Below are 26482 nucleotides of genomic sequence, written 5' to 3' on the forward strand. Positions count from 1 at the left end.
TACCCTAACCCCTAAACCTAACCCTGAACCCAACCTCTAAGCCTAAAATAACATTTTTACAAGTAAGGACCGGGCAAAATGTCCTCACTTCTCTGCATCTTAGTTTACTATTCTTGTGAGGACTTCTGGTACAACGTGTGTATATACACACACACACACACACACACTATTGAATGGTTGTAGAGGCTGAGCTGAGAGGTGAATCAAAGGGTAGATACGTCATGCACATTATTCTTATTATTTTGAAGGGCACTGATGGATAAATTAAATATAATTGAGGAATTCTTTGTATTATAATATACAATTATTTTGGAGGGTTTCAGTTTGAATGGGCATTTCAGTTCCTAGAGTCCAACCCTCTCTAATATCATCATCAAGTCCTGTTCATCAGCCTTCTGAAGCCCAACTCCTCTCTCTCCCTCTCTCTCCCCCTCTCTCTCTCCCCCTCTCTCTCTCTCCCCTCTCTCTCTCCCCCTCCCTCTCTCCCCCTCCCTCTCTCTCTCCCCCTCTCTCTCCCTCTCCCCCTCTTTATCGCTCTCGCTGTTGTGCTCTCTCTGTGTATACAAAGTATTCAGACCCCTTGACTTTTTCCACATTTTGTTACGTTACAGCCTTATTCTAACATTGATTCAAATACACACAATACCCCATAACGACAAAGCAAAAACAAGTTTTTAGAAAATGTTTGCAAATGTCTTAAAATTAAAAAAAACAATTATTCAGACACTTTGTTATGAGACTCGAAATTGAGCTCAGGTGCATCCTGTTACCACTGATCATCCTTGAGATGTTTCTCCAACTTGATTGGAGTCCACCTGTGGTAAATTCAATTGATTGGACATGATTTGGAAAGGCACACACCTGTCTATATAAGGTCCCACAGTTGACAGTGCATGTCAGAGCAAAAACCAGGCCATGAGGTCGAAGGAATTGTCCGTGGAGCTTTATACAGCATTGAAGGTCCCCAAGAACACAGTGGCCTCCATCATTCTGAAATGGAAGAAGTTTAGGACTTTAACCTAGAGCTGGCCATCCGGCAAAACTGAGCAATCGGGGGAGAAGGGCCTTGGTTAGGGAGGTGACCAAGAACTCCATGGTCACTATGACAGAGTTCCTCTGTGGCGATGGGAGAACCTTCCAGAAGGACAACCATCTCTGCAGCACTCCACCAATCAGGCCTTCAAGATAGAGTGGCCAGACGGTAGCCATTCGTCAGTAAAAAGCACATGACAGCCCGCTTAGAGTTTGCTAAAAGGCACCCAAAGGACTATCAGGCTATGAGAAACAAGATTCACTGCTCTGATGTAACGAAAATGTAACTATTTAGACTGAATGCAAAGCGTCACGTCTGGAGGAAACCTGGCACCATCCCCACGTTGAAGCATGGCGGTGGCAGCATCATGCTGTGGGGATGTTTTTCAGCAGCAGGGACTGGGAGACTAGTCAGGATCGAGGGAAAGATGAACGGAGCAAAATACAGAGAGATCCTTGATGAAAACCTGCTCCAGAGCGCTCAGGACCTCAGACTGGGGCAAAGGTTCACCTTCTAACAGGACAACGACCTTCAGCACACAGCCAAGACAATGCAGGAGTGGCTTCAGGACAAGTCTCTGAATGTCCTTGAGTGGCCCAACCGGAGCCTGGACTTGAACCCGATCGAACATCTCTGGAGAGACCTGAAAATAGCTGTGCAGCGACGCTCCCCATCCAACCTGACAGAGCTTGAGAGGATCTGCAGAGACGAATGGGAGAAACTCCCCCAATACAGGTGTGCCAAGCTTGTAGCGTCATACCCAAGAAGACTCGAGGCTGTTATCACTGCCAAAGGTGCTTCAACAAAGTACTGAGTAAAGGGTCTGAGTACTTATGTAAATGTGATATTTCAGTTTTTTTATTTGTAATAAATTAGCAAAAATGTCTAAAAATCTGTTTTTGCTTTGTCGTCATGGGGTATTGTGTGTGTAGATTGATGAGGGACATGTAAGAAATGTAGAATAAGGCTGTAACGTTATAAAATGTGGAAAAATTCAAGGGGTCTGAATACTTTCTGAATGAACTGTATAGTGAGACAGGTGTGTGTGTGTGTCTGTGTGTAAAACCATTCAACAACTGAATCAGAGTTGTGCTGATCCTGTATATGTAACTACCCCTCAGTGTTTTCATGTTGTCTTCTCAAGTGTCATGCTGGGGGAGAACATCACATGTTGTTAGGGTGGTAGTAAGTTGTTTGTGTGGGTAAGGAGAAGGGGTTGGGTGGGGGTCAGAGAGAGAGCGAGAGCGAGAGCGAGAGCGAGAGAGAGAGAGAGAGAGAGAGAGAGAGAGAGAGAGAGAAATGGACCAGAAGGTAATTATTGGTGTCCTGCCAATCCATCAGTACTAGAGAGTGTGTGTGTCTGTTTCCATGAATAGAGAACATTATAAACCTGGGTGAGGTACACGAGCGCTGCTGCTCCTCAAGCCTTCTGCCTGCATTTCCCAGTAACATGACTCACAGCACACAAACACACACTCACCCAAAGCAGCCACACACTCCAATAGCAGACCCATATACAACTAAAAGCATGAGCTCCTTATACAACAACAATAACACAAACATGTGTAGGGCCTCTCCACTCTTAATGCTAGCTGTACTGGCCTCTCCACTCTTAATGCTAGCTGTACTGGCCACTCCACTCTTAATGCTAGCTGTACTGGCCTTTCCACTCCTAATGCTACCTGTACTGGCCTCTCCACTCTTAATGCTACCTGTACTGGCCTTTCCACTCCTAATGCTACCTGTACTGGCCTCTCCACTCTTAGTGCTAGCTGTACTGGCCTCTCTACTCTTAATGCTACCTGTACTGGCCTCTCCACTCTTAATGCTAGCTGTACTGGCCTCTCCACTCTTAATGCTAGCTGTACTGGCCTCTCCACTCTTAGTGCTAGCTGTACTGGCCTCTCCACTCTTAGTGCTAGCTGTACTGGCCTCTCTACTCTTAATGCTACCTGTACTGGCCTCTCCACTCTTAATGCTAGCTGTACTGGCCTCTCCACTCTTAGTGCTAGCTGTACTGGCCTCTCCACTCTTAATGCTACCTGTACTGGCGTCTCCACTCTTAATGCTAGCTGTACTGGCCTCTCCACTCTTAACGCTAGCTGTACTGGCCTCTCCACTCTTAACGCTAGCTGTACTGGCCTCTCCACTCTTAATGCTAGCTGTACTGGCCTCTCCACTCCTAACGCTACCTGTACTGGCCTCTCCACTCTTAATGCTAGCTGTACTGGCCTCTTCACTCTTAATTCTACCTGTACTGGGCTCTCCACTCTTAATGCTACCTGTACTGGGCTCTCCACTCCTAATGCTACCTGTACTGGGCTCTCCACTCTTAGTGCTAGCTGTACTGGCCTCTCTACTCTTAACGCTAGCTGTACTGGCCTCTCCACTCTTAGTGCTAGCTGTACTGGCCTCTTCACTCCTAATGCTAGCTGTACTGGCCTCTTCACTCCTAATGCTACCTGTACTGGCCTCTCCACTCTTAATGCTACCTGTACTGGGCTCTCCACTCTTAATTCTACCTGTACTGGGCTCTCCACTCTTAATGCTACCTGTACTGGCCTCTCCACTCTTAATGCTACCTGTACTGGGCTCTCCACACTTAGTGCTAGCTGTACTGGCCTCTCCACACTTAGTGCTAGCTGTACTGGCCTCTCCACTCTTAACGCGAGCTGTACTGGCCTCTCCACTCTTAGTGCTAGCTGTACTGGCCTCTCCACTCTTAAAATCTACCTGTACTGGGCTCTCCACTCTTAAAATCTACCTGTACTGGCCTCTCCACTCCTAATGCTACCTGTACTGGGCTCTCCACACTTAGTGCTAGCTGTACTGGCCTCTCCACTCTTAACGCGAGCTGGACTGGTCTCTTTTCCTATGTTAGTGCTACTGAAACTCATGGAGAGCATTGCAGTAGATAGAACTAAAACACAGGGATAGTCATAGCAAGTTTAGACATTCTGGCCACCAGCCTTGGAAACCAAAGATCAACATTTATTCAAATAACAGGGCTCATATACAGTTGAAGTCAGAAGTTTATATACACTTAGGTTGGAGTCATTAAAACTCATTTTTCAACCATTCGACAAATTTCTTGTTAACAAACTATAGTTTTGTCAAGTCGGTTAGGACATCTACTTTGTGCATGACACAAGTCATTTTTAAACAATTGTTTACAGACAGATTATTTCACTTATAATTCACTTTATCACAATTCCAGTGGGTCAGAAGTTTACATACACTAAGTTGACTGTGCCTTTAAACAGCCTGGAAAATTCCAGAAAATGACTTCATGGCTTTAGAAGCTTCTGATAGGCTAATTGACATCATTTGAGTCAATTGGAGGTGTAACCTGTGGATGTATTTCAAGGCCTACCTTCAAACTCAGTGCCTCTTTGCTTGACATCATGGGAAAATCAAAAGAAATCAGCCAAGACCTCAGAAAAAAATTGTAGACCTCCACAAGTCTGGTTCATCCTTGGGAGCAATTTCCAAACGCCTGAAGGTACCACGTTCATCTGTACAAACAATAGTACGCAAGTATAAACACCATGGGACCACGCAGCCGTCATACCGCTCAGGAAGGAGATGCGTTCTGTCTCCTAGAGATGAATGTACTTTGGTGCAATAAGTGCAAATCAATTCCAGAACAACAGTAAAGGACCTTGTGAAGATGCTGGAGGAAACAGGTACAAAAGTATCTTTATCCACAGTAAAACGAGTCCTATATCGACATAACCTGAATGGCCGCTCAGCAAGGAAGAAGCCACTGCTCCAAAACCGCCATAAAAAGCCAAACTACGGTTTGCATCTGCACATGGGGACAAAGATCGTACTTTTTGGAGAAATGTCCTCTGGTCTGATGAAACAAAAATAGAACTGTTTGGCCATAATGACCATCGTTATGTTTGGAGGAAAATGGGGAGGCTTGCAAGCCGAAGAACACCATCCCAACCGTGAATCACAAAATAGATGGCACCATGAGGATGGTAAAATTATGTGGATATATTGAAGCAACATCTCAAGACATCAATCAGGAAGTTAAAGCTTGGTCGCAAATGGGTCTTCCAAATGGACAATGACCCCAAGCATACTTCCAAATTTGTGGCAAAATGGCCTAAGGACAACAAAGTCAAGGTATTGGAGTGGCCATCACAAAGCCCTGACCTCAATCCTATAGAACATTTGTGGGCAGAACTGAAAAAGCTTGTGCGAGCAAGGAGGCCTACAAACCTGACTCAGTTACACCAGCTCTGTCAGGAGGAAAGGGGCCAAAATTCACCCAACTTATTGTGGGAAGCTTGTGGAAGGCTACCCGAAACGTTTGACCCAAGTTAAACAATTTAAAGGCCATGGTATCAAATACTAATTGAGTGCATGAAAACTTCTGACCCACTGGGAATGTGATGAAAGAAATAAAAGCTGAAATAAATCATTCTCTCTACTATTATTCTGACATTTCACATTCTTTAAATAAAGTGGTGATCCTAACTGACATAAGACAGGGAATTTTTAGTAGGATTAAATGTCAGGAATTGTGGAAAAACTGAGTTTAAATGTATTTGGCGTAAGGTGTATGTAAACTTCTGACTTCAACTGACGACCTTTTAATGTTTTTTCATGACCTCATCTCTAATTTGATCTGGTCTTATCTTATGGAAGGAGGACTCACTTGATGGCAGCACTGAGGAGAAAGTTGAGTTGAGGCATCACCATGGTATCAGGGGAAGACAGGTAACGATCAAACTGGGTCTGAGGAAGAGAAAGAGAGAAAATAATGCCAATGTTTAGCCATTAACTGTCAGACTCGAAGAGTGAATCTTTAAATTTCACTTTACCCAATATTAACACCTGATAGAGAGAAAAACAGAACCAGTTTGAATCCTACTCTCCCTCTTCCTCCTACCCCTCCCAAATCCCACTTCCTCCCTCTCTTCTTCCTACCCCTCCCAAATCCCACTTCCTCCCTCTCTTCCTCCTTTCCCTCCCAAATCCCACCTCCTCCCTCTTCTTCCTCCCTCTCTTCTTCCTCCCTTTCTTCCTCCTACCCCTCCCTAATCCCGTCTCCTCCCTCTCTTCCTCCTACCATCCCTAATCCCACCTCCTCCCTCTCTTCCTCCTACCATCCCTAATCCCACCTCCTCCCTCTCTTCCTCCTACCATCCCTAATCCCACCTCCTCCCTCTCTTCCTCCTACCATCCCTAATCCCACTCCTCCCTCTCTTCCTCCTACCATCCCTAATCCCACCTCCTCCCTCTCTTCCTCCTACCCCTCCCTAATCCCACATCCTCCCTCTCTTCCTCCACCCTCTTCCTCCTATCCCTCCCAAATCCCACATCCTCCCTCTCTTCCTCCTCCCTCTTCCTCCTACCCATCCCCTCCCCCTCTTCCTCCTCCTCTTCATCATCCTCCTCATCCTCCCTGGTCCTCTCCATGTGAATATAGTACTGTTTAGTTGTAGCCAACTCACCATGGCTGCTTTCAGAGAGGAGCCGTCCATACTGGGGAGGTTAGACAGAGGCCCCTGGAACACAGCAAAACACAATGAATACACGCAGCTAATGTGAGAGCAGCAGAGGGTCCCAGCAACACGACCAGGGGGGAGGGGAGGGGAGGGGGGGACCTAACAAGAGATGGTGTAATGGTCTCACTCTGTGCTTCCAAATAAAACTAAAATAAAAGTGGAAATAACAGCGTTCTTTCCTCATTGCAAATTGGGATTGGAGATGCTTAATATGAGTCTGGAAGGAGCGTTTACAGTCTAACCAGACACCTAGGTATTTGTAGTTATCTACATATTCTAAGTCGGAGCCGTCCAGAGTAGTGATGCTGGACGGGCGGGCAGGTGCGGGCAGCGATCGGTTGAAGAGCATGCATTTAGTTTTACTTGTATTTAAGAGCAGTTGACACATTGAACTCTATCAGAGAAGTAGTTGGTGAACCAGGCGAGGAAATCATTTGAGAAACCAAGGCTATGCCGTGCCCACTCAACCCACATACTTCCCTGAACACTCACTGAATCTCTCAGTGTTAGCCTGCTGTTACTCTTCTCAATGTTACCCTGCTGTTACTCTTCTCAGTGTTAACCTGCTGTTACTCTTCTCAGTGTTAACCTGCTGTTACTATGTTTCCCTGCTGTTACTCTTCTCAGTGTTAACCTGCTGTTACTATGTTTCCCTGCTGTTACTCTTCTCAGTGTTAACCTGCTGTTACTATGTTTCCCTGCTGTTACTCTTCTCAGTGTTAACCTGCTGTTACTATGTTTCCCTGCTGTTACTCTTCTCAGTGTTACCCTGCTGTTACTATGTTTCCCTGCTGTTACTCTTCTCAGTGTTAACCTGCTGTTACTATGTTTCCCTGCTGTTACTCTTCTCAATGTTACCCTGCTGTTACTCTTCTCAGTGTTAACCTGCTGTTACTATGTTTCCCTGCTGTTACTCTTCTCAGTGTTAACCTGCTGTTACTATGTTTCCCTGCTGTTACTCTTCTCAATGTTACTCTGCTGTTACTCTTCTCAGTGTTACCCTGCTGTTACTGACTACCTGTTACGCGAGGGCAGCAAGAAGCCAAGGTAAGTTGCTAGCTAGCATTAAACTTATCTCATAAAAAACAATCAATCTTAACATAATCACTAGTTAACTACACATGGTTGATGATATTACTAGTTTATCTAACGTGTCCTGCGTTGCATATAATCGATGCGGTGCCTGTTAATTTCTCATTGAATCACAGCCTACTTCGAAAAACGGGTGATGATTTAACAAGCGCATTTGCGAAAAAAGCACTGTCGTTGCACCAATGTGTACCATAAACATCAATGCCTTTCTTTAAAATCAATACACAAGTATATATTTTTAAACCTGCATATTTAGTTAATATTGCCTGCTAACATGAATTTGTGTCACTTCTCTTGCGTTCCGTGCAAGCAGTCAGGCTATACAGTGAGGGAAAAAAGTATTTGATCCCCTGCTGATTTTGTACGTTTGCCCACTGACAAAGAAATGATCAGTGTATAATTTTAATGGTAGGTTTATTTGAACAGTGAGAGACAGAATAACAAAAAAGTCCAGAAAAACGCATGTAAAAAATTTTATAAATTGATTTGCATTTTAATGAGGGAAATAAGTATTTGACCCCTCTGCAAAACATGACTTAGTACTTTGTGGCAAAACCCTTGTTGGCAATCAGAGGTCAGACGTTTCTTGTAGTTGGCCACCAGGTTCGCACACATCTCAGGAGGGATTTTGTCCCACTCCTCTTTGCAGATCTTCTCCAAGTCATTAAGGTTTTGAGGCTGACGTTTGGCAACTCAAACCTTCAGCTCCCTCCACAGATTTTCTATGGGATTAAGGTCTGGAGACTGGCTAGGCCACTCCAGGACCTTAATGTGCTTCTTCTTGAGCCACTCCTTTGTTGCCTTGGCCGTGTGTTTTGGGTTATTGTCATGCTGGAATACCCATCCACGACCCATTTTCAATGCCCTGGCTGAGGGAAGGAGGTTCTCACCCAATATTTGACGGTACATGGCCCCATCCATCGTCCCTTTGATGCGGTGAAGTTGTCTTGTCCCCTTAGCAGAAAAACACCCCCAAAGCATAATGTTTCCACCTCCATGTTTGACGGTGGGGATGGTGTTCTTGGGGGTCATAGGCAGCATTCCTCCTCCTCCAAACACAACGAGTTGATGCCAAAGAGCTCCATTTTGGTCTCATCTGACCACAACACTTTCACCCAGTTGTCCTCTGAATCATTCAGATGTTCATTGGCAAACTTCAGACGGGCATGTATATGTGCTTTCTTGAGCAGGGGGACCTTGCGGGCGCTGCAGGATTTCAGTCCTTCACGGCGTAGTGGGTTACCAATTGTTTTCTTGGTGACTATGGTCCCAGCTGCCTTGGGATCATTGACAAGATCGTCCTGTGTAGTTCTGGGCTGATTCCTCACCATTCTCATGATCATTTGCGAATAATCGCACCAACTGTTGTCACCTTCTCACCAAGCTGCTTGGCGATGGTCTTGTAGCCCATTCCAGCCTTGTGTAGGTCTACAATCTTGTCCCTGACATCCTTGGAGAGCTCTTTGGTCTTGGCCATGGTGGAGAGTTTGGAATCTGATTGATTGCTTCTGTGGACAGGTGTCTTTTATACATGTAACAAACTGAGATTAGGAGCACTCCCTTTAAGAGTGTGCTCCTAATCTCAGCTCGTTACCTGTATAGAAGACACCTGGGAGCCAGAAATCTTTCTGATTGAGAGGGGGTCAAATACTTATTTCCCTCATTAAAATGCAAATCAATTTATAACATTTTTGACATGCGGTTTTCTGGATTTTTGCTGTTGTTATTCTGTCTCTCACTGTTCAAATAAACCTACCATTAAAATTATAGGCTGATCATTTCTTTGTCAGTGGGCAAACGTACAAAATCAGCAGGGGATCAAATACTTTTTCCCCTCACTGTATACAGCAGTTTGGGGCCGCCTGGCTCATTGCGAACTGTGTGAAGTCCATTTATTCCTAACAAAGGCCGTAATTAATTTGCCAGAATTGTACATAATTATGACATAACATTGAAGGTTGTGCAATGTAACAGGGATATTTAGACTTAGGGATGCCACCCGTTAGATAAAATACAGAACGGTTCCGTATTTCACTGAAAGAATAAACGTTTCGTTTTCGAAATGATAGTTTCCGGATTCTACCATATTAATGACCAAAGGCTCGTATTTCTGTGTGTTATTAAGTCTTTGATTTGATATTTGATAGAGCAGTCTGACTAAGCGATGGTAGGCAGCAGCAGGCTCATAAGCATTCATTCAAACAGCATCTTCGTGTGTTTTGCCAGCAGCTCTTCGCAATTCTTCAAGCTTTGAGCTGTTTATGACTTCAAGCCTATCAACCCCCGAGATTAGGCTGGTGTAACCCATGTGAAATGGTTAGCTAGTTAGCGGGTGCGCGCTAATAGCGTTTCAAATGTCACTCGCTCTGAGACTTGGGAGTGGTTGTTCCCCTTGCTCTACATGTGTAACGATGCTTCGAGGGTGGCTGTTGTCGATGTGTTCCTGGTTCGAGCCCAGGTAGGAGCAAGGAGAGGGATGGAAGCTATACTGTTACACTGGCAATACTAAAGTGCCTATAAGAACATCCAATAGTCAAAGGTATATGAAATACAAATGGGTATAGAGATAAATAGTCCTATAATTCCTATAATAACTACAACCTAAAACTTCTTACCTGGGAATATTGAAGCCTCATGTTCAAAGGAACCACCAGCGTTCATATGTTCTCATGTTCTGAGCAAGGAACTTAAACGTTAGCTTTTTTACATGGCACATATTGCACTTTTACTTTCTTCTCCAACACTTTGTTTTTGCATTATTTAAACCAAATTGAACATGTTTCATTATTTATATCAGGCTAAATAGATTTTATTGATGTATTATATTAAGTTAAAATAAGTGTTCATTCAGTATTGTTGTAATTGTCATTATTACAAATAAAATAAAAATACATAAAAATAAAATAAAAAAAAGAATCGGCCGATTAATCGGTATCACCTTTTTTGGTCTTCCAATAACCGGTATCGGTTTTTGGTCTTCTGATATTCGGTATCGGTGTTGAAAAATCATAACCGGTCGACCTCTAATTACCGTTGCTATATTACTGTTGCTATGCTACTGCTGCTATAGTACTGCTGCTAAATATTACTACTGTTATATACTACTGTTATATACTACTGTTATATACTACTGTTATATACTACTGTTGGTATTTTACTGTTATATACTACTGTTGGTATTTTACTGTTATATATTACTGTTGGTATTTTACTGTTATATACTACAGCTCTATATTACTGGTATATATATATATTACTGCTGCTATATTACTGTTATATATTACTGTTATATATTACTGTTGCTATATTACTGGTATATATTACTGCTGCTATATTACTGTTATATATTACTGTTATATATTACTGTTGCTATATTACTGGTATATATTACTGTTGCTATATTACTGTTGGTATTTTACTGTTGGTATTTTACTGTTATATATTACAGCTCTATAATACTGCAGCTATATTACTGCAATCTCAATCGCACTCCCCACTGCCCTTTCCCACCTGGACAAAAGGAACACCTAACATTCATTAAGTAAAGCTTAGTGTTCAACACTATAGTACCCACAAAGCTCATTACTAAGGATCCTGGGACTAAACACCTCCCTCTGCAACTGGATCCTGGACATCCTGACGGGCCGCCCCCCAGGTGGTAAGGGTAGTTAGCAACACATCCGCCACGCTGATCCTTAACACTGAGGCCCCTCAGGGGCGTGTGCTAGGTCCCCTCCTGTACTCCCACGACTGCGTGGCCAAACACGACTCCAACACCATCATTTAGTTTGCTGACAACACAACAGTTGTAGGCCTGATCACCGACAACGATGAGACAGCCTATAGGGAGGAGGTCAGAGACGACAACAACCTCTCCCTCAATGTGTGCAAGACAAAAGGAGATGATTATGGACTACAGGAGAAGGCGTGCCGATCAGGCCCCCATTCACATCGACAGGGCTGTAAGTGGAGCGGGTCGAGAGTTTCAAGTTCCTTGGTGTCCACATCACCAACAAACTATAATGGTCCAAACACAAAGACAGTCGTGAAGAGGGCACGACAACACCTTTTCCCCCTCAGGGGACTGAAAAGACTTGGCATAGGTCCCCAGATCCTCTTTACTTGCTGTCCCTCTTGTATTTTGTCAATAACTTTTGTCTAATTGATGCAATTTGCACTGAATTAATTTGAACATGTGTTAATTAATTTGGACATCAATAATGAATTAACTAATCTGGGCCAATCAAGATGAACTAACGTATTTTAATTCCGTATTTTTTTCTTCATAACCAGTCGGTTGTGACAGTTGCTGGAGCGGAAGAGAACATTGGTGCTCGGAAGGATGGACGAATGATGACTTTATTAATGAGAGTCTAACCATGTGGTAACCATGACAATGGCTGTTCCTGAGTTATCATGTAAACAATGGTGAAACGAAAAGAAACAAGAATAAAGAGAAGGTTAAAAGTGCTACATTACTGCTGCTACATTACTGCTGCTACATTACTGCTGCTATACTATTGCTGCTATACTACTGCTGCTACATATTACTGCTGCTATATATACTGCTGCTACATTACTGCTGCTATACTATTGCTGCTATACTACTGCTGCTATATATTACTGCTGCTACATTACTGCTGCTATACTATTGCTGCTATACTACTGCTGCTATATATTACTGCTGCTACATTACTGCTGCTATATATTACTGCTGCTATATATTACTGCTGCTATATATTACTGCTGCTACATTACTGCTGCTATATATTACTGCTGCTATATATTACTGCTGCTACATTACTGCTGCTATATATTACTGCTGCTACATTACTGCTGCTACATTACTGCTGCTATACTATTGCTGCTATACATTACTGCTGCTACATTACTGCTGCTATACTACTGCTGCTATATTACTGCTGCTATACTACTGCTGCTATATATTACTGCTGCTACATTACTGCTGCTATACTATTGCTGCTATACTACTGCTGCTATATATTACTGCTGCTACATTACTGCTGCTATATATTACTGCTGCTATATATTACTGCTGCTACATTACTGCTGCTACATTACTGCTGCTATATATTACTGCTGCTATATATTACTGCTGCTATACTACTGCTGCTATATATTACTGCTGCTACATTACTGCTGCTATATATTACTGCTGCTATATATTACTGCTGCTATATATTACTGCTGCTACATTACTGCTGCTATATATTACTGCTGCTATATATTACTGCTGCTACATTACTGCTGCTACATTACTGCTGCTATACATTACTGCTGCTATACATTACTGCTGCTATACATTACTGCTGCTACATTACTGCTGCTACATTACTGCTGCTACATTACTGCTGCTACATTACTGCTGCTATATATTACTGCTGCTATATATTACTGCTGCTACATTACTGCTGCTACATTACTGCTGCTATATATTACTGCTGCTATATATTACTGCTGCTACATTACTGCTGCTATATATTACTGCTGCTATATATTACTGCTGCTATATATTACTGCTGCTACATTACTGCTGCTACATTACTGCTGCTATATATTACTGCTGCTACATTACTGCTGCTATATATTACTGCTGCTATATATTACTGCTGCTACATTACTGCTGCTACATTACTGCTGCTACATTACTGCTACATTACTGCTGCTACATTACTGCTGCTATATATTACTGCTGCTACATTACTGCTGCTACATTACTGCTGCTACATTACTGCTGCTACATTACTGCTGCTATACTATTGCTGCTATACTACTGCTGCTATATATTACTGCTGCTATATATTACTGCTGCTACATTACTGCTGCTATACTATTGCTGCTATACTACTGCTGCTATATATTACTGCTGCTACATTACTGCTGCTATACTATTGCTGCTATACTACTGCTGCTATATATTACTGCTGCTACATTACTGCTGCTATATATTACTGCTGCTATATATTACTGCTGCTATATATTACTGCTGCTACATTACTGCTGCTATATATTACTGCTGCTATATATTACTGCTGCTACATTACTGCTGCTATATATTACTGCTGCTACATTACTGCTGCTACATTACTGCTGCTATACTATTGCTGCTATACTACTGCTGCTATATATTACTGCTGCTACATTACTGCTGCTATACTATTGCTGCTATACTACTGCTGCTATATATTACTGCTGCTACATTACTGCTGCTATACTATTGCTGCTATACTACTGCTGCTATATATTACTGCTGCTACATTACTGCTGCTATATATTACTGCTGCTATATATTACTGCTGCTACATTACTGCTGCTACATTACTGCTGCTATATATTACTGCTGCTATATATTACTGCTGCTATACTACTGCTGCTATATATTACTGCTGCTACATTACTGCTGCTATATATTACTGCTGCTATATATTACTGCTGCTATATATTACTGCTGCTACATTACTGCTGCTATATATTACTGCTGCTATATATTACTGCTGCTACATTACTGCTGCTACATTACTGCTGCTATACATTACTGCTGCTATACATTACTGCTGCTATACATTACTGCTGCTACATTACTGCTGCTACATTACTGCTACATTACTGCTGCTACATTACTGCTGCTATATATTACTGCTGCTATATATTACTGCTGCTACATTACTGCTGCTACATTACTGCTGCTATATATTACTGCTGCTATATATTACTGCTGCTACATTACTGCTGCTATATATTACTGCTGCTATATATTACTGCTGCTATATATTACTGCTGCTACATTACTGCTGCTACATTACTGCTGCTATATATTACTGCTGCTACATTACTGCTGCTATATATTACTGCTGCTATATATTACTGCTGCTACATTACTGCTGCTACATTACTGCTGCTACATTACTGCTACATTACTGCTGCTACATTACTGCTGCTATATATTACTGCTGCTACATTACTGCTGCTACATTACTGCTGCTACATTACTGCTGCTACATTACTGCTGCTACATTACTGCTGCTATATATTACTGCTGCTACATTACTGCTGCTACATTACTGCTGCTACATTACTGCTGCTATATATTACTGCTGCTATATATTACTGCTGCTATATATTACTGCTGCTACATTACTGCTGCTACATTACTGCTGCTACATTACTGCTGCTACATTACTGCTGCTATATATTACTGCTGCTACATTACTGCTGCTATATACTACTGCTGCTACATTACTGCTGCTATATATTACTGCTGCTATACATTACTGCTGCTATACATTACTGCTGCTATATATTACTGCTGCTATACATTACTGCTGCTACATTACTGCTGCTATAAATTACTGCTGCTACATTACTGCTGCTATACTACTGCTGCTATACATTACTGCTGCTATACATTACTGCTGCTATACATTACTGCTGCTATACTACTGCTGCTACATTACTGCTGCTATACTACTGCTGCTACATTACTGCTGCTACATTACTGCTGCTACATTACTGCTGCTATACATTACTGCTGCTATACATTACTGCTATACATTACTGCTGCTATAATCACTGCTGCTATAATCACTGCTGCTATACCACTGTTATATATTACTGCTGCTACACTACTGCTGCTACACTACTGCTGCTACACTACTGCTGCTACACTACTGCTGCTACACTACTGCTGCTACACTACTGCTGCTACACTACCGCTGCTACACTACTACCGCTGCTACACTACTACCGCTGCTACACTACTACCGCACACTACTACCGCACACTACTACCGCTGCTACACTACTACCGCTGCTACACTACTACCGCTGCTATATATTACTGCTATACTACCGCTGCTACATTACCGCTGCTACATTACCGCTGCTATACCACTGTTATATATTACTGCTGCTACACTACTGCTGCTACACTACTGCTGCTACACTACTGCTGCTACACTACTGCTGCTACACTACCGCTGCTACACTACCGCTGCTACACTACTACCGCTGCTACACTACTAACGCTGCTACACTACTAACGCTGCTACACTACTACCGCTGCTACACTACTACCGCTGCTATATATTACTGCTATACTACCGCTGCTACATTACCGCTGCTACATTACCGCTGCTACATTACTGTTATATATTACTGCTGCTATACTACTGCTGCTATACTACTGCTGCTATACTACTGCTGCTATACTACTGCTGCTATACTACTGTTATATACACTGCTCAAAAAAATAAAGGGAACACTAAAATAACACATCCTAGATCTGAATGAATTAAATAATCTTATTAAATACTTTTTTCTTTACATAGTTGAATGTGCTGACAACAAAATCACACAAAAATAATCAATGGAAATCCAATTTATCAACCCATGGAGGTCTGGATTTGGAGTCACACTCAAAATTAAAGTGGAAAACCACATTACAGGCTGATCCAACTTTGATGTAATGTCCTTAAAACAAGTCAAAATGAGACTCAGTAGTGTGTGTGGCCTCCACGTGCCTGTATGACCTCCCTACAACGCCTGGGCATGCTCCTGATGAGGTGGAGGATGGTCTCCTGAGGGATCTCCTCCCAGACCTGGACTAAAGCATCCGCCAACTCCTGGACAGTCTGTGGTGCAACGTGGCGTTGGTGGATGGAGCAAGACATGATGTCCCAGATGTGCTCAATTGGATCCAGGTCTGGGGAACGGGGGGGCCAGTCCATAGCATCAATGCCTTCCTCTTGCAGGAACTGCTGACACACTCCAGCCACATGAGGTCTAGCATTGTCTTGCATTAGGAGGAACCCAGGGCCAACCGCACCAGCATATGGTCTCACAAGGGGTCTGAGGATCTCATCTCGGTACCTAATGGCAGTCAGGCTACCTCTGGCGAGCACATGGAGGGTTGTGCGGCCCCCCAAAGAAATGCCACCCCACACCATGACTGACCCACCGCCAAACCGGTCATGCTGGAGGATGTTGCAGGCAGCAGAACGTTCTCCACGGCGTCTCCAGACTGTCACGTCTGTCATATCTGTGAAGAGCACAGGGCGCCAGTGGCGAATTTGCCAATCTTGGTGTTCTCTGGCAAATGCCAAACGTCCTGCACAGTGTTGGGCTGTAAGCACAACCCCCACCTGTGGACGTCGGGCCCTCATACCACCCTCATGGAGTCTGTTTCTGACCGTTTGAGCAGACACATGCACATTTGTGGCCTGCTGGAGGTCATTTTGCAGGGCTCTGGCAGTGCTCCTCCTGCTCCTCCTTGCACAAAGGTGGAGGTAGCGGTTCTGCTGCTGGGTTGTTGCCCTCCTACGGCCTCCTCCACGTCTCCTGATGTACTGGCCTGTCTCCTGGTAGCGCCTCCATGCTCTGGACACTACGCTGACAGACACAGCAAACCTTCTTGCCACAGCTCACATTGATGTGCCATCCTGGATGAGCTGCACTACCTGAGCCACTTGTGTGGGTTGTAGACTCCGTCTCATGCTACCACTAGAGTGAAAGCACCGCCAGCATTCAAAAGTGACCAAAACATCAGCCAGGAAGCATAGGAACTGAGAAGTGGTCTGTGGTCCCCACCTGCAGAACCACTCCTTTATTGGGGGTGTCTTGCTAATTGCCTATAATTTCCACCTGTTGTCTATTCCATTTGCACAACAGCATGTGAAATGTATTGTCAATCAGTGTTGCTTCCTAAGTGGACAGTTTGATTTCACAGAAGTGTGATTGACTTGGAGTTACATTGTGTTGTTTAAGTGTTCCCTTTATTTTTTTTGAGCAGTATATTACTGCTGCTACATTACTGCTGCTATACTGCTGCTGCTATACCACTGCTGCTGCTATACCACTGCTGCTGCTATACCACTGCTGCTGCTATACCACTGCTGCTGCTATACCACTGCTGCTGCTATACCACTGCTGCTGCTATACCACTGCTGCTGCTATACCACTGCTGCTGCTACACTACCGCTGCTACACTACCGCTGCTACACTACCGCTGCTACACTACCGCTGCTACATTACCGCTGCTATACTACTGCTGCTATACTACTGCTGCTATATTACTGCTGCTATATTACTGCTGTTATACCACCGCTGCTGCTATACTACCGCTGCTGCTATACTACCGCTGCTGCTATACTACTGCTGCTGCTATACCACCGCTGCTATACCACCGCTGCTACACCACCGCTGCTACACCACCGCTGCTACACTACCGCTGCTACACTACCGCTGCTATACTACCGCTGCTACACTACTGCTGCTACATTACTGCTGCTACATTACTGCTGCTATACTACTGCTGCTATACTACTGCTGCTATAGCACTGTTATATATCACTGTTATATATCACTGTTATATATCACTGCTATATATCACTGTTATATATCACTGCTATATATCACTGTTATATATTACTGCTGCTGCTGCTATACTACTGTTATATATCACTGCTGCTACATTACTGCTGCTATATCACTGCTATATATCACTGTTATATATTACTGCTGCTGCTGCTATACTACTGTTATATATCACTGCTGCTATACTACTGCTGCTATATCACTGTTATATATTACTGTTATATATTACTGCTGCTGCTGCTATACTACTGCTGCTATACTACTGCTGCTACATTACCGCTGCTACATTACCGCTGCTACATTACTGCTGCTATATTACTGCTATAAACAGATGTACTCGGAAGTTTACATACACTTAGGTTGGAGTCATTAAAACTCGTTTTTCAACCACTCCACAAATGAATTGTTAACAATCTAGAGTTTTGGCGGTTAGGACATCTACTTTGAGCATGACAGAAGTCATTTTTCCAACAATTGTTTAGAGACAGATTATTTCACTTATAATTCACTTTATCACAATTCCAGTGGGTCAGAAGTTTACATACACTAATTTGACTGTGCCTTTAAACAGCTTGGAAAGTTTCAGAAAATGATGTCATGGCTTTAGACGTTTCTGATAGGCTAATTGACATCATTTGAGTCAATTGGAGGTGTACCTGTGGATGTATTTCAAGGCCTACCTTCAAACTCAGTGCCTCTTTGCTTGACATCATGGGGAAATCAAAAGAAATCAGCCAAGACCTCAGAAATAAATTGTAGACTTCCACAAGTCTGGTTCATCTTTGGGAGCAATTTCCAAATGCCTGAAGGGACCACGTTCATCTGTTCAAACAATAGTACGCAAGTATAAACACCATGGGACCACGCAGCCGTCACACCACTCAGGAAGGAGTTCTGTCTGCTAGAGATGAACGTACTTTGGTGCAAAAAGTGCAAATCAATCCCAGAACAACAGCAAAGGACCTTGTGAAGATGCTGGAGGAAACAGGTACAAAAGTATCTTTATCCACAGTAAAACAAGTTCTATATCGACACGACCTGAAAGGCCGCTCAGCAAAGAAGAGGCCACTACTCCAAAACCGCCATAAAAAAAGCCAGACTACGGTTTGCAACTGCACATGGGGACAAAGATCGTACTTTTTGGAGAAATGTCCTCTGGTCTGATGTAACAAAAATAGAACTGTTTGGCCATAATGACCGTCGTTATGTTTGGAGGAAAAAGGGGGAGGCTTGCAAGCCGAAGAACACCATCCCAACCGTGAAGCATCATGAGGAAGGGAAAAATATGTGGATATATTGAAGCAAAATATCAAGGCATCAGTCAGGAAGTTAAAGCTTGGTCGCAGATGCGTTTTCCAAATGATCAATGACCCCAAGCAAACTTCCAAAGTTGTGGCAAAATGGCCTAAGGACAACAAAGTCAAGGTATTGGAGTGGCCATCACAAAGCCCTGACCTCAATCCTATAGAACATTTGTGGGTAGAACTGAAAAAGCGCGTGCGAGCAAGGAGGCCTACAAACCTGACTTAGTTACACCAGCTCTGTCAGGAGGAATGGGCCAACGTTCACCCAAGTTATTGTGGGAAGCTTGTGGAAGGCAACCCAAAATGTTTGAACCAAGTTAAACAATTTAAAGGCAATGCTACCAAATACTAATTGAGTGTATGTAAACTTCTGACCCACTAGGAATGTGACGAAAGAAATAAAAGCTGAAATAAATCATTCTCTACTATTATTTTGACATTTCACATTCTTAAAATAAGAGGTATGACGGCTGCGTGGTCCCATGGTGTTTATACTTGCATACTATTGTTTGTACAGATGAACGTGGTACCTTCAGGCGTTTGGAAATTGCTTCCAAGGATGAACCAGACTTGTGGAGGTCTACAATTTTTTTCTGAGGTCTTGGCTGATTTCTTTTGATTTTCCCATGATGTCAAGCAAAGAGGCAGTGAGAGTTTGAAGGTAGGCCTTGAAATACATCCACAGGTACACCTCCAATTGACTCAAATGATGTCAATTAGCCTATCAGAAGCTTCTAAAGCCATGACATCATTTTTGGACACTTTCCAAGCTGTTTAAAGGCACAGTCAACTTAGTGTATGTAAACTTCTGACCCACTGGAATTGTGATACAGTGAATTATAAGTGAAATAACCTGTCTGTAAACAATTGTTGGAAAAATGACTTGTGTCATGCACAAAGTAGATGTCCTAACCGACTTGCCAAAACTATAGTTTGTTAACAAGAAATTTGTGGAGTGTTTGAAAAAGAAGTTTTAATGACACCAACCTAAGTGTATTTAAACTTCCGACTTCATCTGTATACTACTGCTGCTACACTACTGCTGCTACACTACTGCTGCTACACTACTGCTGCTACACTACTGTTTCTACATTACTGCTGCTACACTACTGCTGCTACACTACTGTTGCTACACTACTGTTGCTACACTACTGTTGCTACACTACTGCTGCTATACTACTGCTCAAAAAAATAAAGGGAACACTTAAACAACACAATGCAAATCCAAGTCAATCACACTTCTGTGAAATCAAACTGTCCACTTAGGAAGCAACACTGATTGACAATACATTTCACATGCTGTTGTGCAAATGGAATAGACAACAGGTGGAAATTATAGGCAATTAGCAAGACACCCCCAATAAAGGAGTGGTTCTGCAGGTGGTGACCACAGACCACTTCTCAGTTCCTATGCTTCCTGGCTGATGTTTTGGTCACTTTTGAATGCTGGCGGTGCTTTCCCTCTAGTGGTAGCATGAGACGGAGTGTCCTCTGGTCTGATGAAACAAAAATAGAACTGTTTGGCCATAATGACCATCGTTATGTTTGGAGGAAAAAGGGGGAGGCTTGCAAGCCGAAGAACACCATCCCAACCGTGAAGCACAGGGGTGGCAGCATCATGTTGTGGGGGTGCTTTTCTGCAGGAAGGACTGGTGTACTTCACAAACTAGATGGTATCACGAGGTAGGAAAATTGTGTGGATATATTGAAGCAACATCTCAAGATATCAGTCAGGAAGTTAAAGCTTGGTCGCAAATGGGTCTTCACAATGGACAATGACCCCAAGCATGCTTCCAAAGTTATGGCAAAATGGCAACGCTACCAAATACTAATTGAGTGTATGTAAACTTCTGACCCACTGGGAATGTGATGAAAGAAATAAAAGCTGAAATAAATCACACTCTACTATTATTATGACATTTCGCATTATTAAAATAAAGTGGTGATCCTAACTGATCTAAGACAGGGAATTTTTACTAGGATTAAATGTCAGGAATTGTGAAAAACTGAGTTTAAATGTATTTGGCGAAGGTGTATGTAAACTTCTGACTTCAACTGTAGATATGATTCTACATGTATTCTGATTTGACACTGCAATATTATTTTTCAACATATTGCTCACTATGGGTGGGTTAAATTAGGCCTCACGAGTGCCACAGCGGTCTAAGGCACTGCATTGCCAGAGGCGTCACGACAGACCCTGGTTCGTTCCCGGGCTGTATCACAACCGGCGGTGATCGGAGTCTCATAGAGCGGCGCACAATTTGCCCAGCGTCGTCCGGGTTATGGGAGGGTTTCGCCGTCAATTTAAATAAGAATTTGTTCTTAACTGACTTGCCTTGGGTTAAATAAAGGTTCAATAAAATTTAAATAAATTAATCTTAGTTTGGTTTGGAGCTAATCTAGGTTCAACTATGTAAAGAATAAAGTATTTAATAAGATTATTTCTTCATTCAGATCTAGGATGTGTTATTTTAGTGTTCCCTTTATTTTTTTTGAGCAGTGTATATTACTGGTATTTATTACTGTGTGTGTGGTGTGGTGTGGGGTGTGGTGTGGTGTGGGGTGTGGTGTGTGTGAGTCTGACCTGTTCTGGGCTGTGCTGCTATACTACTGTCATATAGTACTGGTATTTATTACTGTGTGTGGTGTGGTGTGGTGTGTGTGTGTGGTGTGGTGTGGTGTGGTGTGTGTGTGAGTCTGACCTGTTCTGGGCTGTGCTGCTGTACACAGCTGTAGGTGTAGCTCAGTCCAGCACGGGTCAGAACGAACGAAGCCTGTTCGTTGATCAGAGTGTCCAGGTGAGCTTCAATCTGGAGAGGAGGAGCAAGAGGGGAGAAACAGAGGAGAGGAGGAGTAGCGGATGGTAGGATGGGAGAGTAGGAGAGGAGAGAAGGAGGAGAGGAGAGAAGGAGAGGAGAGAAGGAGGAGAGGATGGTAGGATGGGAGAGGAGAGAAGGAGAGGATGGGAGAGGAGGAGGAGAGGAGGAGAGGAGTAACGGATGGTAGGATGGGAGAGGAGAGAAGGAGGGGATGGGAGAGGACAGTAGGATGGGAGAGCAGGAGAGGAGAGAAGGAGGAGAGGACAGTAGGATGGGAGAGGAGAGAAGGAGAGGATGGGAGAGGAGGAGGAGAGGACAGTAGGATGGGAGAGGAGAGAAGAGAAGGAGAGGATGGTAGGATGGGAGAGGAGAGAATGGGAGAGGAGGAGGAGAGGACAGTAGGATGGGAGAGGAGAGAAGGAGAGAATGGGAGAGGAGGAGGAGAGGACAGTAGGATGGGAGAGGAGAGAAGGAGAGGATGGGAGAGGAGGAGGAGAGGACAGTAGGATGGGAGAGGAGAGAAGGAGAGGATGGGAGAGGAGGAGGAGAGGACAGTAGGATGGGAGAGGAGGGAAACAGAGAGTCAGACAGGCTGGCTACTAACACAATACATACTGTTTCTAGTACAATGTCTATCTCAGTCACTATTGTAGATGAATGGCACTCGTGGCTAATTGAACAGCATTATAAAGTCCTTCTAACGAGGGATAGAGTGGGACTCTCAGTGCTCCACCATCAACAACAGACACACCTCATCTGAAACACAGAATAATATTCTATACCTCTTGAAGACAGACTGCATCCCAAATGGCACCCTGTGCCCTATATAGAGCACTAGTTTAGACCAGAGTCCTATTCCCTATATAGTGCACTAGTTTAGACCAGAGTCCTATTCCCTATATAGTGCACTACTTTAGACCAGAGCCCTATATAGTGCACTACTTTAGACCAGAGCCCTATTCCCTATATAGTGCACTACTTTAGACCAGAGCCCTATATAGTGTACTACTTTAGACCAGAGCCCTATTCCCTATATAGTGCACTACTTTAGACCAGAGTCCTATTCCCTATGTAGTGCACTACTTTAGACCAGAGCCCTATATCGTGCACTACTGTTGACCAGAGTCCTATTCCCTATGTAGTGCACTACTTTAGACCAGAGCCCTATATAGAGCACTACTGTTGACCAGAGCCCTATTCCCTATGTAGTGCACTACTGTTGACCAGGGGATATATGCACACAGAATACAAGTATTTATTAACTGGGTGGTTCAAACCCTGAATGCTGATTGGCTAACAGCCGTGGTATATCAGACTGTATACCACGGCTATGACAAAACATTTATTTTTACTGCTCTAATTACGTTGGTAACCAGTTTATAGCAGCAATACGGCACCTCGGGGGTTTGTGGTATAGGGCCAATGTACCACGGCTAAGGGCTGTATTCAGGCTGTACTCCGCGTTGCTTCGTGCAGAGAATAGCCCTTAGCCGTGGTATATTGGCCATATACCACACCCCCTCTGGCCTTAATGTTTAATTCTACTCCTGACATACACGTGACTCTCACTACAGTATGATTGTCCTTTGTCTGACAGAGACCGTAAGAAATCCTATCTACTCCAATACTAAGTATAGAACACAACACAATAGAACCCCCTTCAAAATGGACTCCATTCACAGCTTCATGACAATGGACTGACCTGGGCTGTAGTCTGACCTGGGCTGTGGTCTGACCTGGGCTGTGGTCTGACCTGGGCAGTAGTCTGACCTGGGCAGTAGTCTGACCTGGGCTGTAGTCTGACCTGGGCTGTAGTCTGACCTGGGCTGTAGTCTGACCTGGGCAGTAGTCTGACCTGGGCAGTAGTCTGACCTGGGCTGTGGTCTGACCTGGGCTGTGGTCTGACCTGGGCTGTGGTCTGACCTGGGCTGTAGTCTGACCTGGGCTGTAGTCTGACCTGGGCTGTAGTCTGACCTGGGCTGTAGTCTGACCTGGGCTGTAGTCTGACCTGGGCTGTAGTCTGACCTGGACTGTGGACTATTTCAAACAGTATCATGTCTAGAGTTACCGTGTTCACCACCACATGACTTAAATTAGTTGTGCTTACATAATGTATTTACTGTTACTATGGCTACTGTTCTGGAACAGAATACATCATGTATTTACTGTTACTATGGCTACTGTTCTAGAACAGAATACATAATGTATTTACTGTTACTATGGCTACTGTTCTGGAACAGAATACATCATGTATTTAATGTTACTATGGCTACTGTTCTGGAACAGAATACATCATCTATTTAATGTTACTATGGCTACTGTTCTGGAACAGAATACATCATCTATTTAATGTTACTATGGCTACTGTTCTGGAACAGAATACATCATGTATTTAATGTTACTATGGCTACTGTTCTGGAACAGAATACATCATGTATTTAATGTTACTATGGCTACTGTTCTGGAACAGAATACATCATGTATTTAATGTTACTATGGCTACTGTTCTGGAACAGAATACATCATGTATTTAATGTTACTATGGCTACTGTTCTGGAACAGAATACATCATGTATTTAATGTTACTATGGCTACTGTTCTGGAACAGAATACATCATGTATTTAATGTTACTATGGCTACTGTTCTGGAACAGAATACATCATGCATCCATATGTTTCAGGCACGTCCAGGGACAGGCAACTTTTCTACAACACTGATGGCCAGTTTCCCGGACACAGATTGAGCTTAGTCCTGGTCTAAACTCTCCTTAGTCCAGCACTAGGCTTCATCTGTCTTTTGGAAACTGTCCCGGAGTGCTCCAACAGAGGGTTGCCAGTTCAGTACCTGGAATTCCAGCATCTCCAGCCTCTTGTCTGTGAACTCAAACAGAGCCAGGGTGGTCTTCATCACATACAGAGAGTTCACCATGTACGTTGCCATGTCTGCTGTACCGAGGTTACTGGCTGACACTGTACACAGCTGGAGCAGGGGGTCCAGGATACAAGACAACACCTAGCAGACAGACAGACAGAGAGAGAGAGACAGGTTACTGGCTGACACTGTACACAGCTGGAGCAGGGGGTCCAGGATACAAGACAACACCTAGCAGACAGACAGACAGAGAGAGAGAGACAGGTTACTGGCTGACACTGTACACAGCTGGAGCAGGGCGTCCAGGATACAAGACAACACCTAGCAGACAGACAGACAGACAGAGAGAGAGAGACAGGTTACTGGCTGACACTGTACACAGCTGGAGCAGGGGGGTCCAGGATACAAGACAACACCTAGCAGACAGACAGACAGAGAGAGAGAGACAGGTTACTGGCTGACACTGTACACAGCTGGAGCAGGGGGTCCAGGATACAAGACAACACCTAGCAGACAGACAGACAGACAGAGAGAGACAGGTTACTGGCTGACACTGTACACAGCTGGAGCAGGGGGTCCAGGATACAAGACAACACCTAGCAGACAGACAGACAGAGAGAGAGAACAGGTTACTGGCTGACACTGTACACAGCTGGAGCAGGGGGTCCAGGATACAAGACAACACCTAGCAGACAGACAGACAGAGAGAGAGACAGGTTACTGGCTGACACTGTACACAGCTGGAGCAGGGGGTCCAGGATACAAGACAACACCTAGCAGACAGACAGACAGAGAGAGAGAGACAGGTTACTGGCTGACACTGTACACAGCTGGAGCAGGGCGTCCAGGATACAAGACAACACCTAGCAGACAGACAGACAGACAGAGAGAGAGAGACAGGTTACTGGCTGACACTGTACACAGCTGGAGCAGGGGTCCAGGATACAAGACAACACCTAGCAGACAGACAGACAGAGAGAGAGAGACAGGTTACTGGCTGACACTGTACACAGCTGGAGCAGGGGGTCCAGGATACAAGACAACACCTAGCAGACAGACAGACAGACAGAGAGAGACAGGTTACTGGCTGACACTGTACACAGCTGGAGCAGGGGGTCCAGGATACAAGACAACACCTAGCAGACAGACAGACAGAGAGAGAGAGACAGGTTACTGGCTGACACTGTACACAGCTGGAGCAGGGGGTCCAGGATACAAGACAATACCTAGCAGACAGACAGACAGACAGAGAGAGAGAGAGAGAGACAGAGAGAAAGACAGACAGAGAGAAAGACAGACAGACAGACAGACAGACAGAGAGAAAGAAAGACAGACAGAGAGAAAGAAAGACAGACAGACAGACAGACAGACAGACAGACAGACAGACAGACAGACAGACAGACAGAGAGAAAGACAGACAGAGAGAAAGACAGACAGAGAGAAAGA

At 43.8% G+C, this 26482-nt stretch overlaps 1 protein-coding gene across 1 annotated transcript in view; it reads right to left on the reverse strand.

Annotated features, from left to right (window-relative positions):
- The window catches only part of cog6 (component of oligomeric golgi complex 6), a 119118-nt gene that overhangs the window by 10364 nt on the left and 82272 nt on the right, over positions 1 to 26482 (reverse strand). Inside the window, exons 14-17 of the mRNA NM_001173877.1 lie at positions 25010 to 25177; positions 22048 to 22155; positions 6502 to 6555; positions 5703 to 5782 (exon numbers count right to left, since the gene is read on the reverse strand). Coding sequence (NP_001167348.1) covers positions 5703 to 5782; positions 6502 to 6555; positions 22048 to 22155; positions 25010 to 25177 — 410 coding nt within the window. The remainder of the gene's footprint in view (positions 1 to 5702; positions 5783 to 6501; positions 6556 to 22047; positions 22156 to 25009; positions 25178 to 26482) is intronic.

This window comes from Salmo salar, chromosome ssa20 (assembly GCF_905237065.1).
Source record: "Salmo salar chromosome ssa20, Ssal_v3.1, whole genome shotgun sequence".
In the NCBI taxonomy this organism is placed as follows: domain Eukaryota; kingdom Metazoa; phylum Chordata; class Actinopteri; order Salmoniformes; family Salmonidae; genus Salmo; species Salmo salar.